Raw genomic sequence first — 27,532 nt, forward strand, 5'->3', positions numbered from 1 at the left:
AAGCCTCCAGTCATCTAAAAGTGCTTTGCTTAAGCCCGCTGGCGGTAACTTTGTACAGGTGTGCATTATGGAGCATATAGGCTAAGTTCCCTTTGTCAAGAAACCCCAAAGTACTGTGACTTCAAGAAGGGGAAGTCTATTGGTCCCTCATAAGAGTCCAGAGCTGAATAGCCCAGGTGCGGGGAGCCAGCAAAATCAACCTCCCATCAAATCTAGCCTGCTGTCTGTTTCTGTTCCTGAGGTAAGAACAGTTTGTACATATTTAAATGACTGGAAAAAAAAAAGTCAAGGGAAGTATATTGTGTTGCACATGAAAATTACATAAAGCTCAATCTTCGGTGTCCATTAAATAGTTTTACAGCAACACAGCAACACTCATTCATTGACTCATTCATACTCAAGCATTATCTACAGCTGCTTTCACACTGCAGTGGCAGAGTTGAACGGGGAACTTATGACCCACAAAACCTCACACATTTACTGTCCAGCCATTCCCAGAAAGAGTTATCTGAGCCCAAGCCCGGAAGCTCTCATCCATGTGGTCCATTCAAAGCCCCAGGTTCCTTTCATCTTGTGACTCTCTGCTGTTCTTTGAGTTGTTATCTGATCAATAGATGTGGGTCACTGTCACATCCGTGTTCCAGCCCTTGGTAACAGGGAAGAGTTAAAGAAGACAAGCAATTTCTTTTTAAGCAGATTAAGCAAAAGTTGAATACATCACTTTTGCTCACACGCATTCCTTTGGTGAATTTATTCAAATAAACCACACATACATGAAAACAGAATAAAAATGAAAGCAGGGAGGATGGATGGGGTGGTGGGGTCAGCCAAAAGCTTGATACAGCATGAAGTACATAGAGTAATTGCATCTTAAAACTCTATTGAGTACCTGAAGTCCATTTGGTTCCAAACATAGAGTCATACTAGCTGGTGATCAAAAGTCTTCACTATATTTAAATGGCCACGTTTTGATATGCAAGCAAATTGATTTTCAAGATAGAATAGTCTCCTGGGAGAAATTCTTGTATTTCAATGCACATTTTGAGGACAAAACGTTCTCCAGATTTCACCTCAAGATTCCACAATATAGTATATTTTCATGTGTATAATGGAGTAGAGACTCTGTGATTATTGGTGGCTACCGAAGATATTTTGGAATGAAACGAAAAGATGAAGTGTTAGTGCTTCACGGTTACTTCAGGCCCTGTCTCAAGCTCTGGGAAGTAGAAGAAGAACATTAACCCACCTGGATCTCAGCTCTACTGACTGTTCATTATTTGTATTTCTGTACTTTTTATGTAGCTAACGTTTTGAGGAGTGTTGGCAACAAAATATTTGCATGTTTGTCCAGAGTGAATTCGACTAATATGCAAGCAGATTGAAGGTTCTCATATTGACTGGTTGCTTTGTGAAAAAAAAAAAAAAAAGTAATTCGCATTCCATTAAGTATTGAGCAAGAAAAAAAAAAGATGCATTTTACTTTTTCAAATGATGGATGGCAGGGACTCATCACTTTTACAAATAACCTTATATTGCTGGTGGTCAGTTACCACTTGGTTATGTGATGCATTTGAAAAGCTCTGTACAGCCGTCCTCTACTCTGGAGACTATGGCTGCCCGAAACTGCTCTCCTGCTTCGAGCAGGACACGACAAAATAAAAGGCAGCTTCGTCCTAGAACAGTGTTGAATTAGCCTTCTAAATTAGAACCATAACCAGGCCATGCATATTACTATTTCGATACTTGACATGCTCTGAAATTAGAAACAGAATAATATTGGAAGTCTTTGGAGCGCAAGATGGTTTTAAAATTTTGAAGATTAAATTTATTACAGCCTTTTGGGTGTTTTGCAACATCTCTTAGACCAATCTACATTGGAAAGGAATTCGCCATGTACACCAGAAAAGGAATTTCAAATCAGTGGGGGAAAACTCTTTAAGGGACACCACAGGAATAACTAGCTATTCAACTGAAGAAGAGAAAAGAATCAAGTTAGATTTCCACCTCACAACATATACAGATTAATTCCAAGAGGATTAAAGAGCCAAGTGAAAATAATTTTTTAAAACCATTAGAAGAAAATAAAAACACAAAATACAGACACAAAATTGTAAGGAAGACACAAAACCAAGAATTCATAAAGGAAAATGCAGACCTATTGACCTATATTCACCTTTAAACCCCCTATAAGGCAAAATCAAAATAGGCAAAAGGCAGATGTCAGACCAGGTAACATATTTGCACTATATAAAACATATATATCATGGAAAAATGATTTATAAAGGATCTTTATAAAATTAACAAGGCATCTAATAAAATTATAAGCAAGTTTCTTTAATTAAGAAATACAAATGGCTTATAAACAAATGAAAATCTTCTCACACAATAAGACACTATTTTACTCATCAGACTGGCAAACATTATGATGTCCAAATATATGAAATGCTATGTAGCACGTCAGCAAACGGGGACTTTAGGGGCATAGATTGGAGGGAAATTAGGAAATATCTATCAAAATTTTTAAATCATGTCTCCTTCAACCCAGGAATTCCACATCTGTATAGCGATTCCTAGAAACATGCTTACACTTGTGCAGAAATAGTCCAACAAAGGTGTTTAATGTTTATTATAGTGAGAATTGAAAAGGCAGAAATGATGATGGAGAATGACTAAATGGATTATGGAGCATCATGTAAGACTTAAAAATACGGAATTACATGTATATGTCCTAATATGAAAGTTCTCTATGAAATCGAATGAAAAAGCGAGTTTTAGTTTAATTCTGTGTGTCTGTGTATGTTTATATAAGGGCATAAGTTATGGTCTCATTTATTTCAAAAGGTCAGAAAGCGAAACTATGATGATTTGCTTGCATTCATGTATGTGAACCCAGAGAAGAAGGAGCCAAAGGCTGCACATCAAATCAGCAGTGGCCACCTCTTGGTGGTTGCTACCCAGGAACGTGACTGGGTGGAGCTGGCTGACGAGGAACTTTCACTTGTACTCTGTTCCTTGGCTGTGAGTGAATTTATGGAGAAGGCCCTCTCAGAGAGAATTTATCCTGCATTATTTATGCAATTAAAATTAAATCATAAACAAAGCAAAAAATGCCTTGTGAGAAATTTGGAGGCTCCCATTTCTGCTGGCTCACCCACCACGTTTCTGCAGCTGTGGCTTTCACTATGGGCTTCGCTGTTTCCCTTATGCACTTCGACATGTATCTCTACAAGTCACACTGGCCAAGTGTGAGGTGAACCTGCTATTTGTTCATAAATTTACTATTTTATAACATTTGGACGGGAAGTGACAGTCATTCCCTGGCTTTGTAATTTATATCATTGCCTATAAGTAATAACTAGAAAAAAAGAGTTTAAAAGCAATCCTTATTTTCAAAAACTTTAATCAATATTTGTTCTGAACTGTCAGGCTCCTTGGTAAAATACCAAAATGCTTAAAATGAAGGCTTTTTTTTTATTAGAAAGTGAAAATTGCTTATGTTTATAATGACACTCTAGGTCTAACAGAATGAATCAAGATTTCTGCCAAATGTTGTTACTTAACATTTTTCTAGCTTTAGCAGTAGTAATATATTGCTTTCACATTAAAAAAAAAATCTTAATAATAGCATATGGCAAATTTGTGGAAAACTTAATAGCTTCATCTTTTATGCTTTAGTAAGTTCAGGCTAAACCAAGATCAAACTAACCAAAATTAAGATTAGGACTCAAATTTTCTGACTTCTGGCCTAAGCTGTTTTTTCTTTCACCTGCACATGGCCATCTCCCACAAACTACATATTCTCTTAGGTCTTCTGATATGTTTTCTAAAACTTGAAGGTTTGCTTCTGAGGATTATAATGCAGCATTTCATATGCTGAGATTACAACATAGCATTAGAAGCTCAGTAAAATTCATCTTCAGAAGAGGTGGAATTTAATATAATGATAACTGTGTCTGAACTGTGGGTTAAAATAAAGAAGAAACTTTATTCTTGCACAGAGGATGAAACTTGCAAAAATAAAAATTTTGGTCTATCAGAAAACACATGCCCATTTGTATATTATGGAGGGATCCTCCATATGATTTCATTTAAAAACCAACCCTTCACTGTTTTTTTTTTCATTTTAAAATGGATTCTAATTACTAAACTATAATCTAAAATAATTCTGCAATACTTTTTCAGTGACTTAAGACAAAGGTGTGTATATTTATTCCTATACCAAATAAAAAATGTTTCACACAAAGATTATTTTGCTGTATATTTTATATCACATTTTAAGAAAACAAATCTTATACGTAAATATATCTAAGATGAAAGTCCTCTAAGTGCATTTTAAAATTGTGTAAATGCAGTTAAGACTAAAACAACAAAATGCAGTATATACTACTCCCTAACTCAGTACTGTACAATGAAATTACAAGCAACCAAGTACATGCTTGTTGCTTTACACAGCACAGCTGGCCAAAATAGATGTCAGAGGGGCGTTTTACAGCTGATTTCATTATAATGACTGGTGACCACCATCATAGAGCCATAGGAGAGAATCCCTCTCTTTCTTCCTGTGAATTATCAATTTATCAATTGTTGTGAAACTTATTCGCTGCAAGTCTGTGGCTGAAATTTTATGATGGGACTTTAAATCCCACAGCGAGTTCTGTAGACCGATGTGTATATTGAATTCACACTTCAGCAAGTCAAGTGCGGCGCCAATGACAAAATGCTAACGTTCCAACCTCAAATTATACATGAAGGGAAAACAAGGACAGGGGGGAATGTGCTCAAATGATAATATTTATCTGCCTAACGCGCAAAAACTTAAACCTTCGTCCTGTTCTGCTTTAGATTGTGCCACTGCCGGGTTTGCCATCGCGTATTTTGGGAGATAACATAATGGAAAATTCGAAGGTGTGATTAGTCTTGGAAATAGTAGCTTTAATATAGAGATATATTTAACCACTTCCAGGGCCATAAAAGGAAGATGCTTAGGTGGGCCTCTGCCCCAGAGCTGACCAGCCACCTTTAAGGAGAAAAGAATAATGATGTCATAACTTTCAGGTTTGGGAAAATCTACTTTCGCTCTTACAAAAAGATGAAGGTGTCGCTGCGGCGGCAAGGCCCGCGGCGAGTACGCGGGCGGCTTCGTGCTCGGCGCCTGGAGGATATTCAAGGCTGCCAGAAGCTCTGAGCTTCACCGTTGCACCCAAATTACAGCTTTCGCTACTCTTATATTTAGGGTGATGGTGGGAAGAGAACTATCGTCAATAAGGGAATCTGAGAGGCATTCTGACTCCTTGCACTGTGTCCCAGCTCGGGATTCTTCCAAGTTCCATGCCCTTTCCTCCATGCAGGTCCCTGGCCCTGGGCTCGCCCTCTCTTTCTACCTGGGTCACCGTGGGCTGGGCACCTGGGCTCGCCTCGCCCCAGCCTTGCCTCCCTCCACCCCTGTGTCTACGGCGAGCGCAGCCTCTCCAGCCCTGGCCTCGGACGCGGGACGTGCGCCTGGATCCGAGACAACCCGGACCTCAGAAGCCCGGTGACACCAGAAAAGAAGCTCCCGGGGCGCAAGCACCTCCCGTGATATGCTCGCACGTTAGAGGCACAAACCTGAGCTCTAACTTCTCTCCCGCTAATCGCGAAGCAAATGAAGGGCGCATCGCAGCGCACTCTCCTGCTGGCCGCGCGTGGCTAAATTTCCGGCTCTCGGGCCAGCTAAGACGCGGGATTTGCACCGCAGTCTCTCAGCTCCCGGAGCCCGAGCCGAGCGCTACTTGCGGCTTCTCCAATTTCTCCCCTAAGTGTGAAGGAAATAGCCCCTTTTGCTCTGCGCCTGCGGGGCCGGTGGATCTGAGAGCCGGGCCCCGCTGGGGAGGACCCGGCGAGCGGGGGGGGAGGGGGGCCGGGGGGGCCTCCCCGGCGGCGCCTACAGCGGCGGCTCGTCTGCGAGGTTAACGGCAGTCCCCGCGGCCGGGAGGGTGCTGAGGCTTCCTGTCGCCGGCCCGGGAACGTGGATACCGCGCCCGCAGGATGTTCGCCGGCTGGGCCGCGCAGTCAAGAAACATGAGAAGGCCTCGGTATTCCTGTGCCCGGGCCGCGCGCGCCCGTCTGCGTAAATAAAGCCGAGAGGACGGCGGTGGCTGCGGTGAGCGCGCTGGAGCCCGCGCCGAGAACATGCGGCGGGGATGGGAGCGCGCCTAGCCTCGACGCGGGAGAGCCAGCCGCCCTGCCGCCGGCCGCCGGCCGCACCGCCACAGGTACAGCCCTCGGGTCGCGCGTCGTGCTCGGCGCCGGGGGACGCGCGGCTCGCCCTGGCTCGGGGGGGGGGGGGGGGGCGCGTTCCCTCTGCCTCCTGCCCTCGGCTCTCCCCGCCCTGCCCCCACCCCGCTTCGAGGTCCGCGCCCCGGGGTGGCCGCTCCTGCGCGGCTTTACAGTTGTTCGCGGGCGTCGGGTGCGGTAGTTCCACACGCAGGGAGCTCCCCAAGCGACAGTTTGGAGCGAGGCAGGGCAAGGGGAAGTGGGGGGTGCAGGAGCAGAAAGGGGCGCTGGGGACTGCGCTTGGGCGCCGGGTGAGGGCCGGCAGCTGCGCTTCCCACGCCCCACGCCCCGAACCCCTCGCTTCCGGACCCGGCTCTCGGACCCTTGCAGCCCCCTCCCAACTCGCCTGCAGCCTGCAGACCCAGACTGCGCCGGGTGTCTGTGGCTGCGACCTCTGCGTGGGCTTGGGACAGCCAGGAAAAGGTCCGGGGTGGCAAACCTCACGGCGGAGTCGCCTGGAAAAACTCGCCGTTGACTATGGGACCACGGGGCGGAGAGACACAGTCGGAGTGGGAAAGGGTGTGTTGGACAAACATCTCAGCGTGAACGCAAAGCACTACGCGCACTGATTTAAAAAAGAAAAAAAAAAAAAACAAAAAACCACCACCACCACCACCAAGGCTAGTCCTGACCTTAGAACAGGGGCTGCAAGCACGGAAATTTGCTTGGACACTTTTCGCCGAGGCTGTGGGCACACTCCAGACACGTACCTGCCTGCGCGGGAGGACTCAGCCTTATAGTGCACTGAGCACTCCGCAGAAGGCTGGCTGCACCTCCCCAGGAATCCTGACGGTAGCCGTCTCTCAATCTTTGTGGTCACGGTCCTCAGTGTCGCGCGTGGCCGCTGCTGTGGCGGCGGGAGGGCGGGGTTAGGGGGCGTTGGCGAGTGTGGGCGCTCTGCGAGGCAGAAGATCTGGCGGTGTTGGGGTGGCTGCCCCGGCCCGGGCGGGGCGGGGTGAGGGGGCGCTGGCAGGAGTGCGGAGGCGGCTGGGGAGAAACAGGAGCTACCCCGAGGCGCGAGGCGGGGTGATGGGGGCGGTAACTCCACTGCTCCGCCGCGGCGCGCGCTTGAACCTGAGGCCGGCGCTCTGCGGCCAGAGGCTCGGGGCCGCCGCGACCCCGGAGGTGAGCTGCAAGCTTTTTCCAAGGATGGAAGCCGCAGGCTCGGTGGTGCGCGGACCGCTATGCCTCCTTCCGCTCCTGACACCTATGCAACCTCTGAAATGGTTCCCCGAGGCTCCAGAGAGGGGCGAGTGAGGAGGGGCTCCGAGCTCCAGGCTCACACCCGCGCTGAGGAAGAGGACCGCACTGACAGCGGGTTCCGGGAGGCCCGGGTCTCCGGCGCCTTTGACCCGCCGGGACCCTGCGCGTCCTGGAGCGGGCGGGGGTGGGGGGGAGGGACACAAAGTGGTGCATTTGCCTCTGACGCCACTTAACTTTCTAGCTCTGGAGTGAGCTGACTTTCCCTGCCCTCACCCCTACCCCCAGGGACCTTAGCCAGAATTAGAACGCAGGGGTTTCAGCCAAACCATCCAGGATCTAGAAAACATGAAAATCCCCGGAATCCCAGTGTGGCCTGGGACTCATTAACCGGGACTTGCAGATGTAGTCGTTCATATTACCCCCAAATTTCCCTTCCTTCCAATCCCTCCTTCTAACCCGAGTGGGAGCTCCGCGATGCTTTAGACTTCCGTGTGCCTGAAGAACCAACACCCCCCTCCCCGCGCCTCTCGGGCTCCGCTAACCCGATTGCAGTTCTTCCAGATTAAAACCAAGAAAAGAACTCGTTTAGGAATTACTTTCCTTTGCCAACGCAGGTAAATTATTCCTGGTTGAGGTTCCTTGGGAACTCGATGTCGGGGGGCCAGAAGGAGGGTAGGGACCTGTCCCCCCAGCGAGCAGGGTTGGGGGGGAGGGGAGGCTGACGGGTTAGCGGTGTAGCCAGGTGGGGAGAGCAAGGATTCCCGTGTCCAGGTGCCGCAGCCCCGCTCCTCCCCTCGGCTCCCGGGCCCAGAGCCTCGGCCAAGCCCGGGGCTCGGGACGCGTTGGGCCGTGAGCACTGAGCGAGTAACGTGATGCATCTTCTTCGTCTAGAACCCGAGCCCTGCGGAGCTCCCGGCGGCCAGGCCTCGAGGCGCTGCGGCCGCGCGGCGCGCCCCTGCCAGCCCGCACCATGAACACCATCGTCTTCAACAAGCTCAGCGGCGCCGTGCTTTTTGAGGACCGCGGTGCTGCGGAGCGGGAACGGGGCAGCCGGCCCTATGGTGGCGTCCTGGACAGTGCCCACGCCCGCCCCGAGGTGGGCATTCCGGACGGCCCGCCCCTCAAGGACAACCTCGGCCTGAGACACCGGAGGACTGGGTACGCGCACCCTCCCGGGACCCCCGCCCGCCTGCAGCCGGGACAGTGGGAGCGGTGAGCGGCGCGGGGCGTGCAAGTGGCAGCCAGGCCCCTGGGTTAGAGACCCAGAGTCCCCGGGAGGGAAGGTCTCCGCCCCTGGTCTCGAGCATTAGTTTCTCGAAATATAGGGGAATCAGCTCATCAGGACAGCTCACAAGAGGCTTGTTGGAAAGTGAGAACACCTGGGACGGCCCCTCGGGCCCCGATACCTGCATCTCAGGGTGGGGGCTGCCTGCCCCGCTCCGGCCCACGGGTGCAGACGCGGCTGAGAGCTAGGCAGAGGGGGCTGAGCGCGATGCCAAGGAACAGGGCAGGGCCAAGCGGTCAGGGCGTCCCGGGTCAGGCCGGCCCCGTGGCCTTCCCCATCTTCTGTCGCGACGGGGCCTCGGAGCTGCCTCGAAGGTGTTGGCAAGGTCGCCAATGCGCGGGGCGCCCTGGGCGCGGGCGCGGGCGCGCGCGGCTCGGCGGGGCCCGCTGCGAGCCCGGGCGGGGGGGGGGGGGTGGAGGCGGCCGGCCTGCCGCGCCGGGTTTCGGCTTGGTGGGGTGAGGGGCCGCTGCGGAGCGGGAACTCGCGGGTGGGCCGGCAGCTCCCTCCGGCTGCCGAGGCGTCGCGGCGGCTCCCCGAGCGCCCCGCGGGAGAGGGGCGGCCGTCCTGGCCGTCTCCACCTGAAAGATTGCATCAGCTGCTTGCTCTGCGGCGTTGCTGGTTAGTGAAATAGAGATTAGGTTTCGTGGAAATATCACTACCAGTCCTTTCGCGTTGAGTTGCACTTCAAAGTGTTTCAGGAGGCGAAAGTCCTGGAAGCTGCGGCGCAGGCGCGCGACCGTCCCGGAGCCGCAGGGCGCGGCGCGCGGCGACACCTCCCGGAGCCGCCGGGGAGCGCAGCGCCGAAGCCTCCTAGGGCTCCGCGCTGCTTCAGCCTCTTCCCTCCCTTTTTGAACGTGCTTTTTGCTCAGGGACCGAGCTTTCCATACCTTTTAAAGTCTCCCTTCAGTCGGGAAAAGGCCCCTGGGGTGGTGTGTGTGTGTGTGTGTGGGGGGGGGGGTTAAGGTTCTGCGTCCTTCCTCCACAAACACTTGCGTGGAGAATTTCCCCTTTGTCCAGAGGATCAAAGAAAATAGCTCCGTGGGAAAGAGCGGGGGCGGCAGGACCGCCAGCATCCCTTGCTCTATTCCCGCCGTCCAGTGGTTGAGCTCGGGAAGCTCCCGAGAGGCGGGAGAGGCAGGCGTGAGCTCCCCACGGGAACGTTCGAGAGCTGGCAGCACCCTGACCGGGCCCATCCCTAGGGCGGGCGCGGGCGCGGGCGCGGGCGCGGGGGAGAGGGGCCGGCCCCGCTGCGAGATCCGGAGCCTAAATACCATTTTCCCTCAGGTCGCTTAACAACCGTCCGGTCCCCTCCAGCTCTAGGCGCTGGCCGCTGGCCAAGCTCTCCCGCCTTTCAAGACAGTGTCCTTGCCGCCACGTGCCCCTGGCGGCAAGCAGGCCATTTCAAAGCGAGATGCGCGTTAGTGCGGCTCCGTCCCTGCCTCACCTCCGCTGGCGGGCGCGGGGCGGGCGCGTCCCTCGGAGCCCGACGCCCCCGAGAGCGGGCCGCTCGGCCTACGGCGCCCAGGCGTCCAGGCGTCCAGGCGTCCAGGCGCGGGGGGCCCCGGGGCCCCGGGGACAGCGGCCGGGCGGCGCCGCTCACCCGGGCCGCCCCCTCCCCCCTCCCCCTCCCCCTCCCCCGATGCTCAGGGCCAGGCAGAACGGCGGGAAGGTGAGGCACAAGCGGCAGGCCCTGCAAGACATGGCGCGGCCCCTGAAGCAGTGGCTCTACAAGCACCGTGACAACCCGTACCCCACCAAGACTGAGAAGATCCTCTTGGCGCTCGGCTCGCAGATGACGCTCGTGCAGGTAACGGCGGCCGAGGAGCCGGCCCGCGGCGTGTTTGCGCCAACCCCCGCCTGACGCCTCCCGAGCCGAGCCGGTGGGACGGGGCCGGCGGAGGCCCGTCCTGGGGCTCGGGCTCCTGCCCTGGGTCTCCCCTCAATCTGAGCTGTCGATTCAGTGCTCGTGCTCGATGCAGGAGGGACGCGTGGTGCTTTGTGAAGGAGGGAGGTGAAAAGTCACCTGCGAGTTATGACAAGGTGCCATGCATAGATGGGTAGGATGGGACGACCTGCAGTGATTTTCAGACGTGAGCGTGCATCAGAGTCGCCTGGAGGACTTGTTCAAACCCACACTGCTAGGCCCCACACGGGAGTTTCTGATTCAGGGGTAGGTCTGGAGTGGGGTCAATTATTTGCATTTCTAACAAGTTTTCAGGATACTAAAGTTGCTGGCCCTGGCTGAAACTTTGAGAACCGTGTACAAACAAAGGCACTACACATTAGGGCCCCACATGAAAGGTCGATTACAGGCTGACTTTCAGAATTACCTTGACTAATAGAGCCAAGAGATGGAGAGGAAGAGCAAGAGGTGGATTTTTTAAAATTTAATTTAATTGTATTTATTTTATTAAGTAAGAGGCATCCCGAGCATTAGCTAGAATCCACACAATTTTGCTGCTGGTATCTTTCTACTGGGGTTGAGAAGAGGCCAATTTCAAGTGGTTGGTTTACCACTTTGTTAAGTGCAGAGAAAGGGTGCAGGTTTGTTTCTTCTCTAGTGAACAACACTTCTTTATATTTGACTTTTCCGTACGTAATCTTACTTGATATTCCCCCAAAATATGGTGAGTTAGAGCAGTAATGAGCATTTTACAGGTGATGTGACCAAGGCACTGTGGCAGTTAAATGTTACTAAGGGATAGAAGTAGTCTTGGAAATAATGTAATTCCAGATCAAATGCTCTTTCCAACGCACCACAGACTTCTTTAATAAGTGTGGTGACATGAACTTTTATACATGCAAACAGAACAAATTTATTCAGAAACAGGAGGAGGAGGTAAGTGAGCTGAGAAGTTTCATGTATGATAGTAGCAACTACATTACTGCATTTGTGAAGTTTTGGTCATTCCATTAAATTTATAGTGAGGGAGGCCCCAAATAAAAGATAATACTTAACTACTAGATAAAATAAAACTTGCTTTCCAGAGTATTGAAGGTTGACATTTTAGGAATTGCTGGAAAGTTTGACAAAGCATGAAAGTTGACTTGTATTCAAGCTTATTAAAACTATAATATGCATTTGTCTGCTTATATTCAGAATACAATTGTAGAGAATAACATCTGTTTTGCTTCATGTTAACAGGCAATAGTATTAATAGTGATTTGCTGTAGCACTGGAGGGGAAAATTTATTTAGTGTTCTTGGCTCAGTATCTGTTTAACATAAAACTATGAATTTTCAGTGATTCTAGTCAGAAAAACTTGACTCGTGAAAATAAATACATATGCTCAAATTTCAGTTTAAACAGGTATGCTATTTATTTTGAAAATACACTAGTTTATAGAACTATTTGAATACTTCACAATGATGTCAGCAATAAAACATTAGATTAATTTGGTATATCATACAGTTCCATACTTAATGCTTGCCGTCCTTTTATACGGAAAGCATATGGCATATTTAGACTTTTTTTAATTATGAAAAGTAACATTGTCATTAGCAGAGACATTTAAAGTTTTGTGTACAATAGTACTGTTGAGTTGCAATGCAAGCAGTCATAATTTTAATACAGAACCAAATTATTTTCTACCTATAATGATAGCTCAAATGCAAATAACCATTCTTTCTGCATTAAGAGCTTGGTAACTCTATTATGGTTTTCTAATTATACTTTATATTTTCATTGTATTTTCTTTCTCTTACACTACTCCTCAGAAAATAAAAATGCACAAAATTATTTGATTTTTAAGTGAAGCGAAGATAATTATTTATAATAATAAGTGATTCCTGCTTAATGATTTTCAAATTTTTATAGCAAATGAAGTTGGTTTCTGGAACTTTATAGTGATTAACAGAAAAAATAAAAATGTGTGGAATAGGCAAGGGACTTTAAGTATAATAATCCAATTTTGGTCCAGTTATTTTCAATGAGGCATAATAAGATATCCATGTAAGAATATCTGTATATATATGTGTGTGTGTGTGTATGTATACATACGTATCTATCTACAGCTGACCCTTGAACAACCCAAGAGTTAGAGATACCAACCCTCCTGCAAGTCAAAAATCTATATATAGCTTTGACTTCCCAAAAACTTAACTACTAATAACCTGCTGTTGACTGGAAGCCTCATCAATGACATGAACAGTCGATAGAAACATATTTTGTGTGTTATACATATCATATACCATACTCTTATAATGAAGTGACCTAGAGAAATTAAAATATTAGTAAGAAAATTATAAGGAAGAGAAAATACATTTACAATACTACTGATTTGGTGAAAAAAAAATCTGTGCATAAGTGGTTCCATGCAGTTCAAACCTGTGTTGTGCAAGGGTCAGCTGCACTTATATTGCATTGTATGGGGGAGTTTGTGAAAGTCAGACATACATTCAACATTCAAGCAAATTCTGACTCTCTGGGAAACCAAATAAATTATGTAAATACTTTACACTTCTGGAGGAAAAATAGAAAGCTATGGGCTGAATAAAGCTTTTGATCTCTGCAAATTAGAGCCCTATTTAATGAATCACGTTCTCCCAGTGAACAAATTTCTACTGTGGAGTCAGGTTTCTTGAGAATAGTGATCATGTCTTTTTCATCTTCACACTCCCCATGTTATCCAGCACTGTATTTTCCATAAACTGTTCATACATGTTTGTAGAGTGAATAGGTTCTTTTGGGGAATACCGCTATAATCACCATGTGGCTTTCCAAAGTATCATTTTGAAAACTAGAGAATGTCTTGAAATCTTATAGATATTCTAGTTTTTAAATCCATTCCATTGAATACACAGGGAGCAGCTCATTATCCTTAATGCTATATGATGGTTCCATACAACGGCATGAATGTAACTCATTTTATCATCTTCAGTATGTCTGGAAATATGTCATATTTTTAATGTCTGTGAATAAATATGGGGTGTTCCCCTTATTTCTAGTTCCAAACTCCTATTTCTTGTTTATTGCAGTACCTTCTGTCTCTGTTTCTATAACTGATGTTAATAAGCAATTAACATAACTTTTATTCCTTAACTATTAGAGTGTCTTGTATTTTGATAATTTCCTTCACATTTAACATTTTCCTTTTGGCTGTGTATCAGGCCATTAAGCTTTCCATAAAACATATTTTTGCTTTGTTTTGTTACTCTTAAATTGATAAGGAAGAACATAAAACCTGGTCAGCAGTCCCACTAAACCTAGAAGCATAGAATTGAAACTTTAGTGGAGGAAATGTTTTTAGCACCTCAAAAGGTACTTTTTCTGATAAATAGAAGCACTAAGGACATTAATCTACACTTATATTTTATTTATCCCTGACAAATGAAGCTAAAAGAGTTCTTTGTTGTTAACCTGACATCTTACTACCTAATGAGATATACACATTTCCATAAAATTAACAGGTAGTGTGTGTGTGTGTGTGTGTGTGTGTGTGTGTACTTTAACCAACCAAAATATTCCATTGTGCTTAATCTCTGTGGCTGCCCATTGCTTAAACATTATAAAAAATATACTCTGTATTATCAAAATGTGAAGAGCTTTATTGTGGAATGACATAAAGTGGCATGCATTTAGGGTTTATATTATTGTAGGATATAGAGCATACTGCAGAATAATTGCCTTGGAAGAAGTTTTTCAGAGAAGGACAGATGGGTGCTATATCTGGTTTCAGTGTTGCCCATTGTTCATGTGTATATATTTTAAAACATAGTTATTATATTTTTTCTGGATTATAAGAGTGAACTGTCTCCTTGAGTTGACTTCTTTCATGATCCCAATGCAGAGTGCAATGCACATTGAGCTTGAGATTATGTTTAATGATTGGGTGTTAATGTTTCCTTTACTTATAGAAGTTTCACATTTCTATGATAATGGCTAAACATACCAATGTACCATTGATTAAAACTGCTCTGTTCTAAGATTTTGCCCCTTCTGTTGACATAACTCCATTTTTGCTTGGTGAGTGCTTCTGCCGGAATATGTATGTAGTTATCAACTGCAAGGATTATAGCAACTGTTAAATTTTCAACAAAATTTCAAATTGGTCTTTCTACATTATTCCAAGTGTTATACTATATGGAATAGAAATGAGGTTGTCAATATTTCAGTTGGGTAACTCAGAATAAGTTTTTTAATTCTGTATGTTCAAAGGTGGACAGATGCTGGCTTATCCCTTTGGGTTTACTATAATGATTGCTCTGTCAATACGATGAATGTAAACACCTTGGTTAAAGTAGGGATGAAAATTACTAGTTTTTCTCTTCCAACTTCTAGATATTTGGTTCTCCAAGTTTTCACTATAAAATACCTTGTTTCTTAAGCTCTGAGTTTGACATCAAAATGATGTTGCAGAACCTATCCATAGTAAGGAGGCCTGTTTCGTGTAAAATAGAATTTAATGAGATTTGCATGACAACCTGAAGGAATCCATAGTAAGTTGAAGGTAGAAAAATCTGAACTGGTATTTTTACCTTCTGTGAAACAGATGGAGTTTGCATTAGTGCATCAGGACCAAAAAAAAAAAAAAAAAAAGAAAAAGAAAAGAAAAGAAAAACAGTATTTATGCAAATTTGTTAACCAACTGTTTGCTGTTTACATGACAATGCAAGCAGATATTAAACACCTTAAATTGTACAGTAAATTTCTAGTGATAAAGTACTGGCAGAGTGAATATATTAGCAGATTGCTTGCCAGTCAAACTTATGAAATCAGGTTACAGACAGCTCATCTTAGATATCAGCAGACCTTTTTGGAAAATCTTCTAACATGTGATAAATATATTATGGTAAGAACTAATTATATAAAACATAAAAAGGATATGACCCCTGTATTTGAAAAACTGTAATCCCACCATGATATTCAAAGGTCCCAATTTTTGTATGTTAGAATTATAGTCTTAATGTCCTTGGAAATTAGAAGGCCATTGCATTTAAATAAAAATATGCAGAGTCACGTAAGAATTGGATTACACTGTACTATATGATGGTTGTGCTAAAGTTTAAGACATAAACACACATGTCTGATTGCCCCAAAAGGGCAGTGGTCAAAAGCAGAAGGTAGATTAGTACCAACTATAAAAGGAATAAATTAACACTTTTGTAGGAGAGCTTAGACTGTATTTCACAGATCTTAGTTTTTAGAGTTGGCAAGGATGTTAGGAACCATCTAATGCATTTTATAGATGAAGGGTTTGAAGTTCAGAAAAGTTAAGTGACTTCTGTAGATTCACACTTGATTTTGGCAAATTCAGAATAGGAAAACATTATGCCACAGTTATAGGATAACAAGATATTGATGAGGATTTGAAGAAGTCAAGCAATTAAATCATAATGGTACATCAACACTTGAAGTTGATGGTGATGGTTAAGATTCATTCAAGTGCATAGAATGGAAGATAGAGAAATCCAGAAAAAAAAAGTTCTAAAATTCCCAGTTACTACTAACAAAAACCTGAATAAATACTTCGGCTACGACTTGGAGAGTAGAGGAAGGTTTGAAGACTAGACCAGGCATTTTGTGCTTCCATAGTAAATGTTCACCCATGTATTTCAGTTAATACATAGTTCCACACTAATCCTTCCATATGTGCAGGGACGAAGTTTATCCTAATATTTAACATTCCTAGCACTGACCACCATAGCTAGAGCACAAGAACTACTCAATGTATGTTTATTGAATGAGTATTTGCAGAAGGTGTCTGTCTAGAGGTTGGAGAAGACTAAAAAAATTGAAGCCATATTAAATCATAGTATAATAGCACAACTTGATAGGAAGAGGGCTTGATAAAAACTAAAACTTCTGGAATGCCATGGTGAGTTATTACATCAATGCACATAAATTTAAGGGGACAGTTATTACTTAAGACTCAAAGGTAATTAATATTGGATATATATTACCTATGATATATTTTCTGTATATATGTGTGTGTGCATGTGTATGTGTGTGTATGTAAATTGGGAAAAACCACCATGTTTTAAAAACTTGTAGAGTCAAAGAGGGAAAAAATGTAGTTCTGTTTTTTTAAAAAGTAGGATTCACCATAGGCCCATTCAATAATTATGTCTTGAGAAATATGTAAAAATTGTAGGTTTATATTATTAATCTCTAAAAAAAAAAAGAAACTTCCAACGTAAGCACTGCCACACAAACTATTGTTGTAATGTGGACTCATGTTCTAGAAAAAAATTGGCAGAAAGACGTAATTCTCTTTCCATATATCATTCTTTTAAAAGCAAATATTGGCCCTTTGGGTTATTTACATATATTTTTTCCTGATGATAGCCAGATATTTTCAAGGAAATCTCAAGCACCATTCTAACTTCCAGAAATACAATAGTATCTATTAAAAAGAAATGGAAGTAACTTTCTTTTGTTTTGCAGTGTTTGTTTCTTTGCATTCAGCTATTTTCTTTGGAAGCATTTGACTTTCAACTTAAAGCTGAGTGTTAAAAAAAAAAAAAAAGCTGAGTGTTATTGGCATTTCTCTCTCTCTACTTCTCTGATTGCTGTATCTGACTGCTGTGCTAGTTTCTCTGTTATAATTCTGTCTCTTTGATCTCTGGAGGTTTCCAGGGTTTGGTCTTCAGCCATCTCCCTGACTACTCAAAGCTGCCGCCGACACTTCTGTGCATTTGACCCACATCTGATTTTCTTCTCCCTTGAGTCTCAGATATCATTTTTGCTTTCTTCCTTCACATCTCACCTGTATGCTTTTCCAGTACCTCAGACTAATCATTCCCTAAACCAAGCACATCATTTCACCCATAAACAGTTCTACTTTCCTTCTCAAAATGGCATTGTCCTTCTCTTGGTTACAAAGGAATGGCTCAAGGTCATTTTTAACTCTTTCCCTCTTCCTCACCCACCACAATGTCTCTGGAATTTGACTTATATTTGTTCTCAAGTCCTCTTTATTGGGAACACACTTTCCTACCCATTATACCTGACACACTCCTTCAATGTTTCACTTAATTCCTCATGAAGTCTTAAGTCATACATGAAAGTAACCCCTTCTTCCTTTGGATTCCTGTATCATTTTATTTTAATGCCTCTTAAGCCATTCAATCACATTCTTTCCTATACTAAAGTTATTTGTACACTATCCTACCTCTTACTAGACTGAGCATTTGATGGCAAAGCCTGTTCTTTTTTTAATTATTATTATTCCTAGAACACAGTAGGTGCTCAGTCTCTGTAGTAAGTGCTCAGCATTTGTTGAATGAATGAATGAATGTCTAGTACTATTGCATTCTGAGAATATTTAATGATCAGAGATACTGTGAGAGGCTTAGGTCCCTTGTGGGAAAGTAATATGTGATGGGTAATATTTTTTGTTTTGTTAATTGAAAAATAAAACTTTTTTAGGTGTCAAATTGGTTTGCTAATGCAAGACGTCGGCTTAAGAATACCGTTCGACAGCCAGATTTAAGCTGGGCTTTACGAATAAAACTGTACAACAAGTATGTTCAAGGAAACGCTGAGCGACTTAGTGTAAGCAGCGATGATTCATGTTCTGAAGGTTTGTTAATATTTTTATTTTGCTTTCCCTCTATTAATAAGAAGTTCACCCCAAGTGCTGTTTTTTAAGGTTGACTCCACTAAATATGATGGTACTCTAATGATTCTTTTTTATTGCGTGAAGTAACTTCATTTTTACAATTCTATAAATGACCAACAGAATATGGCTGCTTCCTCTTGTTTATAGATTTATCATGTGTCAGAATAACATTTTCTGTGAAATTCGTTAAAATTAAGATACCATAGGGAGAGATTACATAGATTCCTGCTTCCTTTCCCTAAAAATTAACCTGGGGTATCAAAGACAATTTAATATACTTTAAATATTCTTTATTTATGTATATATTTAATGATTGACTATAACAGGGAATAGTATATGTAAGTACTACCTATTGGTATTTTTCTCCCTTAGATGGAGAAAATCCTCCAAGAAACCACATAAATGAAGGGGGCTATAATAATCCAGTTCATCATCCTGTGACTAAAAGTGAAAGCTCAGTCATAAAAGCTGGAGTGAGGCCAGAGTCACAGGCCAGTGAGGACTACGTATCACCCCCCGAATACAAGAGCAGCTTATTGAATCGTTACCTTAACGACTCCTTGAGACATGTCATGGCCACAAATGCTGCCATGATGGGAAAGACAAGGCAAAGAAACCATTCGGGATCTTTTAGTTCCAATGAATTTGAGGAAGAATTGGTGTCTCCCTCATCATCAGAAACCGAAGGCAACTTTGTCTACCGTACAGGTAAGTCTGTGCTTTTCATGACACCTTGTTTAAAATAGAACTAAAACTGCAGCAAATTCAACAGGTATAATGGCATGATCTTTACTGCTTTTATAAGGGATTATTCACATATAGCTCATAATTTAATTTGAAAGCTTTTGTTTTGTTTTTAATTACCAGATGTACTTGTTAGTAGATGATGGTCTACTTGGGTTTTTCACTCTTAGTAATAAAGATGAGAATTTTCATTCTTAATGCTCATTTTTAATCTCAATGATATACATTCTTGGAGGAGGAATGCCCTGAATTATAGCCAGCCATGCAAACACTTTGTGTTCCATCTTTTCTCTTAAATTCTTTGATTGCTAATAGTGATGGAAAATGAACACAAATTAGCATGGGTGCCAAGACTCATGTGAAGGAAAAGTGTAGATCGGGCTTAAATTGCTTTGGAAATTTTACTTTTATTCCTGGAAAGCACAAGTAAGACTGATAAATAGCTTTGAAATTTTTACTTTTATTCCAAAAATTATGAATTGATTTCTGCCTGTCCGGAACTTTCTGATGGAGTAGTGAGTTTGGTAAAAATTTCTATCTTCACTTCAGTTTCCAGAGTTTTGCTCGTAAAGAGTGTGTTTGAGCAAGTTGCTTCAGAACAAAGGATATGTGTGACCTACATCTGGTGCAGATAGAGTCCAGATCCTGAAAATGCCAACAAATGAGATTTAGAAATTTTAGAGTTGGAAATAACTTTAGAAAGCATCTAGTCCTGCCATGTTATATCATAGATAAGAAAACCCAGACCAAAAACACAAGTTAATAACTCTTCTCCGGATCAGTAGTGCAGCTTAGCCTGTGTAAGGGGTAGGAGGAACATAACTACTACAAGACTATGATAACTCTTAATTATTACATATACTGCCACAATTCATTTATTGAGCAATTATGATATTCTAGGCCCTCTGCTAAACACTACACAAATGATACTGAGTGTAGTCCTTGTAAGGAGCTTGATATGTGGGCAATAGGTCTTTATAAAAGAATTACATTTGGTCTGTTTAATATACCTTTCAGATTATTTAACTGGAAATCTTCAAGTGTCTACAAATGTGTACAAGATATATTATCTGTGGGACACCTGGGTGGCTCAGCGGTTAAGTGTCTGCCTTCAGCTCAGGGCATGATCCTGGAGTTCCGGGATCAAGTTCCACATCGGGCTCCCTGCAGGGAGCCTGCTCCTCCCTCTGCCTGTGTCTCTGCCTCTCTCTCTGTGTGTCTCTCATGAATAAATAAAGAAATAATCTTTTTAAAAAAAGATATATTATCTGTAAGGATTCAGAGAAAATCTCAATACATTTTTAAAGACTTAACTTCACTTTCTGTTTGCATCTCCAACTTCAAGGTTGAAAACAACTCCAAATGCTCTGACATACAAAATTAGTCTTGTAAGTAATAATTGGGTCTAGTAAGAAGTAAAAGATGAAATAAAGACTATTTAGCTAATAAAAAAAATTTTTTTAATTACATACTAACATCTAACTAATGTGACCAGAGCAGAACTTGGAGATAATTCAGAGCTTCATTAATTTTATTTACAGAGATAGAAAGGGATAGGACGTCAAAATGTGCAAGTACAGATAATTGAAAAAAGAATAAAAATAAAATGAAAAAGTTAACATGGAAAGCTGAAAAATAAATTAAGAGTTGACTCTGAAAGCAATACTAAAAGAAACAGGTAAAACTTGGCAGAGATTAAAGTTGGAAATGAGAAAGGAGATATAGCAATCAATATATAGTCATTAAAAATATTTTTTAAAATTGTGGTGTATTATGCACAGTTATTTGACAATATACTATATATAAATGTGCAGATGAAATGAATTGGTAATATCCACACGAAGTAAATTATAAAATTACAATGAGAAAAGTTATAAATGATCACTAATTCAGGGAAAGTCAAGGATTTTAGTAAACCCTGTTCCCAAAACATATGATTTGATAGATTTGTTGGATTTTTTCCCCCAAACTTTGAAGAAATAATTAATTCTCATCCTTCATGCATTTTTCTGGAACATATAAAAATATGGGAAGTATGTCAGTTTTTAAAAATGTAAATGTTATTCTAATCCAAAGCTAGATTAGAATAGCATAAAAATCAACATTTTTATTTATAATACTGATAGTGACTTTAAAGCAACATGAGAAATATTGATAGCATAAGGTTAAGTGGAAAACAATTTAAAATTGTGGAAACATTGAATGCAGTTATGACAGTACAAATATATATATAGACAAAAACAAGGAAGATTTTTTGAAACAATGAAGATTAATTTTGATTAGGTGGAATAATTGAAGATCTATTATTTTGTGAAATTTCTTATAAATTTCTTTATGTTACCCAGTAGAAACAAATTTGAAATTTACACATTGTGATGAATCTTCTGAAAATGCATGCTCTTTTCAAAGGTGATAAAGTAGAAAACCAAAGAGGGAAACTTGCCTGTATAGTTGATACTTCTCGAAATTAAGTATCTTGGCCATTTATTTTTATTAAAATATCCAATCAATGGCCTGTTCATCTGCCAAGTTCTATTTTTAAATAAAAGCCTATTTTTTAGTTATGCAAACAATGAGAAAGCAACCTAGACATGTAAACTTCTGGTTTTGCATGCATGAGTATGAACTTTAAAAAGAACGAAATAAATTTTTTGGTTTTGTGGATAGAGAGTTGAGAAAGATTGGTGGTCTAAGACTCGTCTGCTAAATCTCAGCCTGAAATAATAAATGGCTGTCTTCTGGGGGAACCGAGCGACAACGTTGCTGCAGTTGTAGCTGGGTTACCACTCAAGCATAAATAGTAGAACAGGGGATTTCAATAAATACTTTCTGAGCAACTGCTATGGTTTTCTCTGGCATACAGGCTTATTCTGAATTCCTTCAATTCCTTCTGGTTATATCTTTCTTTCTTTGCCTAAAAAGAAATCCTCTCAATCTGCTATTAAATACCACTCCCCTCCTCCACCCCAGTTTTATAGTAGTGCAAAGATTTTGTCCTTTTTTTAAAGATTTTTTAAAAAATTTATTCATGAGACACACACACACAGAGGCAGAGACATAGGCAGAGGGAGAAGCAGACTCCCTGTGGGGATCATGATACAGGACTCGATCCCAGGACCCCGGGATCACACCCTGAGCCAGAGACAGACACTCAATCACTGAGCCACCCAGGTGTCCCTAGTGCAAAGATTTCATCTTTTAAATTCTTTTTCAAGACTAGATCACCTTTAAACATAGTGTATTAATTTATCTATGCTAAAAAAGAATTGTATCCATTTCCTCACCCATTTTTAGTATCTTATGATTCATTCCATTAATGATAATTGAATAAAAAAAAGCCAAATGAAAGAGTTGGTGTGTGGAAAGATAATGTATCACTGAGTTTCATTTCACCTGTTCTTGTAAATTCTAGGAGGGTGAAGCCTGCTAGATTATAAAGTAGTAATCATAATTAACACATATAGGTGGATAGAAGTCTTTTCTATGTCAGTGTGTATTAATCAGATTAGCTTCCTCTCCACTTGACTGACAACATCAAAGTAGATGCAAACATGTTTTTGTTGATTTTATGTAGACATTAAACATTTTTTTGTAATCTACAGTCTCCCCATCATGCAAGGGATAAAAAAGATTTTTTCCCCCAGGGGACAAAATAGGCTTTCAATAAGTATTGGCTAAAATATTTCTTTCTAACAGCAGAAATTATAACATTAGAATTGATTAGGGGCCCCTGGGTGGCTCAGTCGTTGAGCATCTGCCTTTGGCTCAGGTCGTGATCCTGGGGTCCTGGGATACAGTCCTACATCAGGCTCCCTTTGGGGAGCCTGCTTCTCCCTCTGCCTATGTCTCTGCCTCTTTCTGTGTGTCTTTCATGAATAAATAAATAAAATCTTTAAACAAGAATTGACTAGAATTATTAAGGTTATTGCTTCTAAATACAGCTAAATAATACTTGAGAAAACTTAGTCACTCAGTGTTGTCTATGTCTAAATTAAAATTACAATACTGTTCATCTTACTGTTCATCATGTTAGGTTAATGGATGACAATTTTCAGGTATGTGATGGAGTGAATCCCCATGACAAACTGACCTCGAGCCCTCTAGTCCCTCAGTGAGTCTGCTCTCTGAGGTATCAGGATGAAGACTAGCTTTAATATCCACCTCCATTTCTATTGAATCAGTACTGATATTCTCCAGATGGGACCATCCATGAAGGAGCTATGTGCCATCTGTGCCACCTTACAGTGAGTCCTCACTGGAGCCTTTCCTAACTTGCATTGCAGTTTGATTTATCCTCAAAAACCTAACAAATTTCCTTCTTTACTGAAGGAGAAAGGAGAGGTTTCTAAGAAGTCTATTGACAAGGGGAAAAATCAGGCAAGTCTTGAAGTAAAACGGGTAGACTTCTTCCCCTTCTTTTGCTTGGCTTGAGAACAAATCCCTGTTATGTTCTTTCTTTTTGCAGCTCACAAATGATCAACTTATAAATGGCTAGTACATTTGAATGCTTATTCTCTGAGCCCCACTGCTCTGCTAGTATATAATTCATAAATTTAACCAGCTCCCACAGGCTGAATGTTTAAACTTCATCGTGTTAAACTGTCTAAAATCCCTCTTAATTAGACACATGTGGTGTGGCAAAAACATACAGGCCGATAGAACTCTTTTCCTATGGTAGTGTGAATTAATTAGATTAGCTTCCCCTCCACTTGACTGAGGTGAATATCCCTGAAGAAATGGAGATTTTGATTGAGAGAAAAAAAAGAAGTCATTTATTTGCTACATGGAATTTTTTGGAAGGTAGAGGCCATTTGGATGGCCTGCCACAGTTGGAGCAAAATGACAGAACTAAGGATTTTGGTTATTAGGGAAAGAGGAAATAGGAAGTAGAAAATAAGTTTGGGAGGATGCCAGAGGCTAAATGCCATTTTCAAACATTTCCTCTCAGCTAATGATGTTCTTTTTTCTCTCTTCCTACATACACAAGTACTTTAGAATGTAAAGGGCATTATCAGTGGTAAAAACCCAGGTATGCTCAGGAGTTCAGTAAAACCACTGGGTTAGGGATGCCTGGGTGGCTCAGCAGTTGAGCATCTGCCTTTGGCTCAAAACCTGATCCCGGAGTCCAGGGGCAGTCTCACATCAGGCTCCCTGTGGGGAACCTACTTCTTCTGTCTCTGCCTCTCTCTGTGTGTCTCATGAATAAATAAATAAAATCTTAAAAAAAAAAAAAGCATTGAATTAGCCTGGGATTTAACCTTAACTTTATACAGAATGGCTTCTTTGAAGAAGTGCACTCCCAGTTCGGAAAGCTGACTTTCACAGGTACGTTTCTGAGATACAGTTCTCTCATGTATGAGGTGCTCTTTCATGCATTCATTCCATGTACAAAAATATTAAGAGCCACTCTACACAGGCCCTATCCTAGGCTCACTGGAGCCCTGTGCTTTGTGCTAGGCTGCTCAACAAAGAAACCATAGTTACATGAAGCAGAAGAAAGATTTAAAGGGCTGTCTTGGCAGATCTTTTTCAACAGTGAATAATCACTACTAATTTATATGTTTCATCAATTTTAGGTTTTGTATTTGTGAGTAGCTTAAAGAAAGCTTCATGGTAGTCAAGAGAAGGCTTTGTCAAGAGCCAGCTGTTAAAATAGTATGTTTCTGTGTACATAGTAGTTTCTCTATGGGATTTGTTGACTAGTAAGTCTGCTTTGGATACTTTTATCTTCTTTTATTTCCCTTTTTGTGCCTGTCACTTCCTTATTTTTAGTGAAAGAGCTAAGCTTTGCCCTTTTGGATTATTCCAGACATTCTTTTCCTGGCATGCAAATGACTGCTCATGTACTTCAGCGGAGAATAATAAAACCCTCTATCACGAGCCCAGTTAGTGACATTTAAAGGATACTTGAAAGGTTATCCAATTTCTTGTCTTGTATCCTTACTACAATAATACTTTGCCTATCAAACACCATCTGGGAATGAGGTATTCCATCATAAGTGAAATCTCCAAGTAGAAATTTAAGTACTGATTTTAAAAATATAGAATTGTCTGTTCTCCTAAGATGATAATATTAAACACAGCATGTGGGGTGTGCTTCAATATCCTTTCTTCTCTAAACTACCTCCTCCTATTGCTTTTTATATATTCCACCCTTTCAAATCAGTAGTTTCAGAATTAACCACAATCCTAAACTTGCCCCTAATATCTTTGAATAAAGAATGATGTCTTTCTCATAGCCATTTGAAAAGGGTTCTTTCCTAATTACTTATTCCAAAGCAGTAATCTTATAAATGATATCTACAGAAGTTCTGACTTTCGGGTAGGCGTGAGGTTACTCCAGAATCATTCAAACTTAAGCACGATATTCTAAACACCATAGATTTGTAAATGTTTATCAGTGATGATGAAAGCCAAATACATCATATGGAGTATTTAACAGTAGCTTGCTTTTTAAAATTAAATTTCCTTTATGAATTCACTTGCAAAATTTAAATGAAATTGCAAAAGTGTTCCATCTACTGTTAAAAACTGAGAGAGTAATGGCAAACAAAAATTTAAAAAAAAAGAACAACTATTGGCATGAGCAGTTTTCTGATTTCTTCTGATTTCTTCAGGGGTAACTTTTCCTTCACTTTTCTTTGTTCTTTGGTATTACATGAGAGTCTGAAAAACCGTAAATGTAAATACTGAGACCTAAAGCCCCTATACCATATGGCTTGCAAACAAATCGGAAGTCTATGGCAGTTTGGTTTAGAAAATATACACATTTTTTAGAACTATGTTTAGTCCTAATGTTTTCTGTCCTTTTACATTGTTAAAAATGTACGTTTTGCATTCCTTTTACATTTTACAATGTAACAAACATTACATTTCTTCTATCTGATACCTAAGTATGATAGCAACACTAAATCACATTTGTGGGAACATTTTACATTGTAACAAATATTACATTTCTTCTATCCGATACCTAAGTATGATAGCAACACTAATACACATTTGTGGGAAGGTTAGACACACTGTTTTTCTGAAAGACAGCGGTATTCTGTCTCTCTTTTGTGCTGATACTCACTGCCTTATGTGTTTAAAAGTTCTCTGGGGTCCTGAAGTGGTGTTTTATACATTTTATAGCCCCCTTAGCACTTCATACAGTGTCTTTCCCATATTTGCCCCGTAACTGTTTCTTAAATGAGTTAGTGTTTTAATGATCTGGTCTGTTTGCCTTCCAAACTATAAAGGACATTTTAATGTACACATATACATGTTGATCTGTGTCCCTGAACATGATAAGAGAAAAAAAATGATCTTGAATAAGTTTAAACAGCTTTTTTAAAAAGAGGCAATTGTGAAAAAAGTTAAAGCCAGAGGAAAATGCTAAACAAAATGTAGCTGAAAACTTCGAGAGGTTTAAGAGATTCAACATAGTAATTTAGAAAGTATAAAATGAAACTAACCCAATTTTCAAGTAAATAAGTGACTTTCTGGAAAATATGATGATAAATGGAAAAGACTAGCTAATTTTTAGAAATCCACCAAAGAATGAAAAGTGTAACAGGTAGACAAAAAACAAGTATTTGTTGTGTATCTCTATCTAGTACATAGCCTTGTAAGATCTGAGAAACCAAGATTTAGATCCACTGATTTAAACTCTTCGCTACATCTCTCAGGATTGATATGACAGCTTTGACTTTTTAAGAATGACTACTTTTAATCCGGTAACAATTGAAGAAAATCTATGCAAAAATTTTACATTTTCTTTTTCCTCCATTTACTGGAGTAAAGATCCCATACATTTTACATATTTTCCTATTAAAAACAAGTTTACCAACCGGAAATTTTGATTTTTCTAGCTTGCCATTACTTTCCTAATGTCATTCAGTCAGTTATCATCAATTGTCTGCAACTGTCTTCACTTCAAACTTGCTGGAGTGGTCAGTCACATCCTGGTGCTGTTTCATAGAAGTGCTTGTTCATGTCACTATATTTAAGACTGTGTCAGTATTTCCATTAAGAAACTTTTTTTTTTCATTCCCTAGGGCTTCTAAATAAGTCATAAAAATTCAAGCCCAGCTCGAAGCTGGCATAAAAGGGCCTTTTTTTCTTCTCTTATGTATAAGGAACATAAGTGCATAACTCCCACTAATTCTAAATTTGGTTAGGCTTGTAAACTCTACACACTGAAGAAGAGACCAAATAAGATCCATTGACACTTCTCCAGTCTGGGACTAAAAAGGATGTCAAAAAGTTTTTACTGTCTGTGAAAATAACAAGACATTCTATTTAATGAATATGGAAGTGGTTTCTTTTCTTTCTTTCTTTTTTGGTTAACTGCAGTTAGTTTTTCCCTTCTGCCTCCCTACTTTGTTTCTAAAATTAAACAGGTATTTTTCTATGTCAAAATGTGTCTTGTTGATGTAACAGAATT

General features: G+C 41.6%; 1 protein-coding gene and 1 long non-coding RNA gene across 11 annotated transcripts in view; one reads left to right on the top strand and one right to left on the bottom strand.

Moving 5' to 3' along the window:
• The window catches only part of LOC140629406 (uncharacterized), a 186,646-nt gene extending 177,473 nt beyond the window's left edge, over positions 1-9,173 (bottom strand). Inside the window, exons 1-2 of the long non-coding RNA XR_012027238.1 lie at positions 8,922-9,173; positions 7,023-7,684 (exon numbers count right to left, since the gene is read on the bottom strand). This is a non-coding gene — a long non-coding RNA (uncharacterized lncRNA). The remainder of the gene's footprint in view (positions 1-7,022; positions 7,685-8,921) is intronic.
• LOC140629405 (homeobox protein Mohawk-like) overlaps positions 6,020-27,532 on the top strand; it is a 68,053-nt gene continuing 46,540 nt past the window's right edge. For 2 of the 10 annotated variants that reach the window (XM_072818856.1, XM_072818861.1), the window contains exons 1-5: positions 7,707-8,129; positions 8,407-8,727; positions 10,448-10,607; positions 18,171-18,324; positions 18,736-19,071. In XM_072818856.1, the coding sequence (XP_072674957.1) occupies positions 8,486-8,727; positions 10,448-10,607; positions 18,171-18,324; positions 18,736-19,071 (892 nt within the window). In that variant the 5' untranslated portion in view covers positions 7,707-8,129; positions 8,407-8,485. Of the gene's footprint in view, positions 6,252-6,918; positions 7,105-7,316; positions 7,438-7,706; positions 8,130-8,406; positions 8,728-10,447; positions 10,608-18,170; positions 18,325-18,735; positions 19,072-20,124; positions 21,344-23,572; positions 23,726-27,532 lie in introns of those variants that run through there. The other 8 variants (XM_072818863.1, XM_072818865.1, XM_072818857.1 and 5 more) reach the window with 7 other exon arrangements.

This window comes from Canis lupus (assembly GCF_048164855.1).
Source record: "Canis lupus baileyi chromosome 5 unlocalized genomic scaffold, mCanLup2.hap1 SUPER_5_unloc_2, whole genome shotgun sequence".
NCBI lineage: Eukaryota > Metazoa > Chordata > Mammalia > Carnivora > Canidae > Canis > Canis lupus.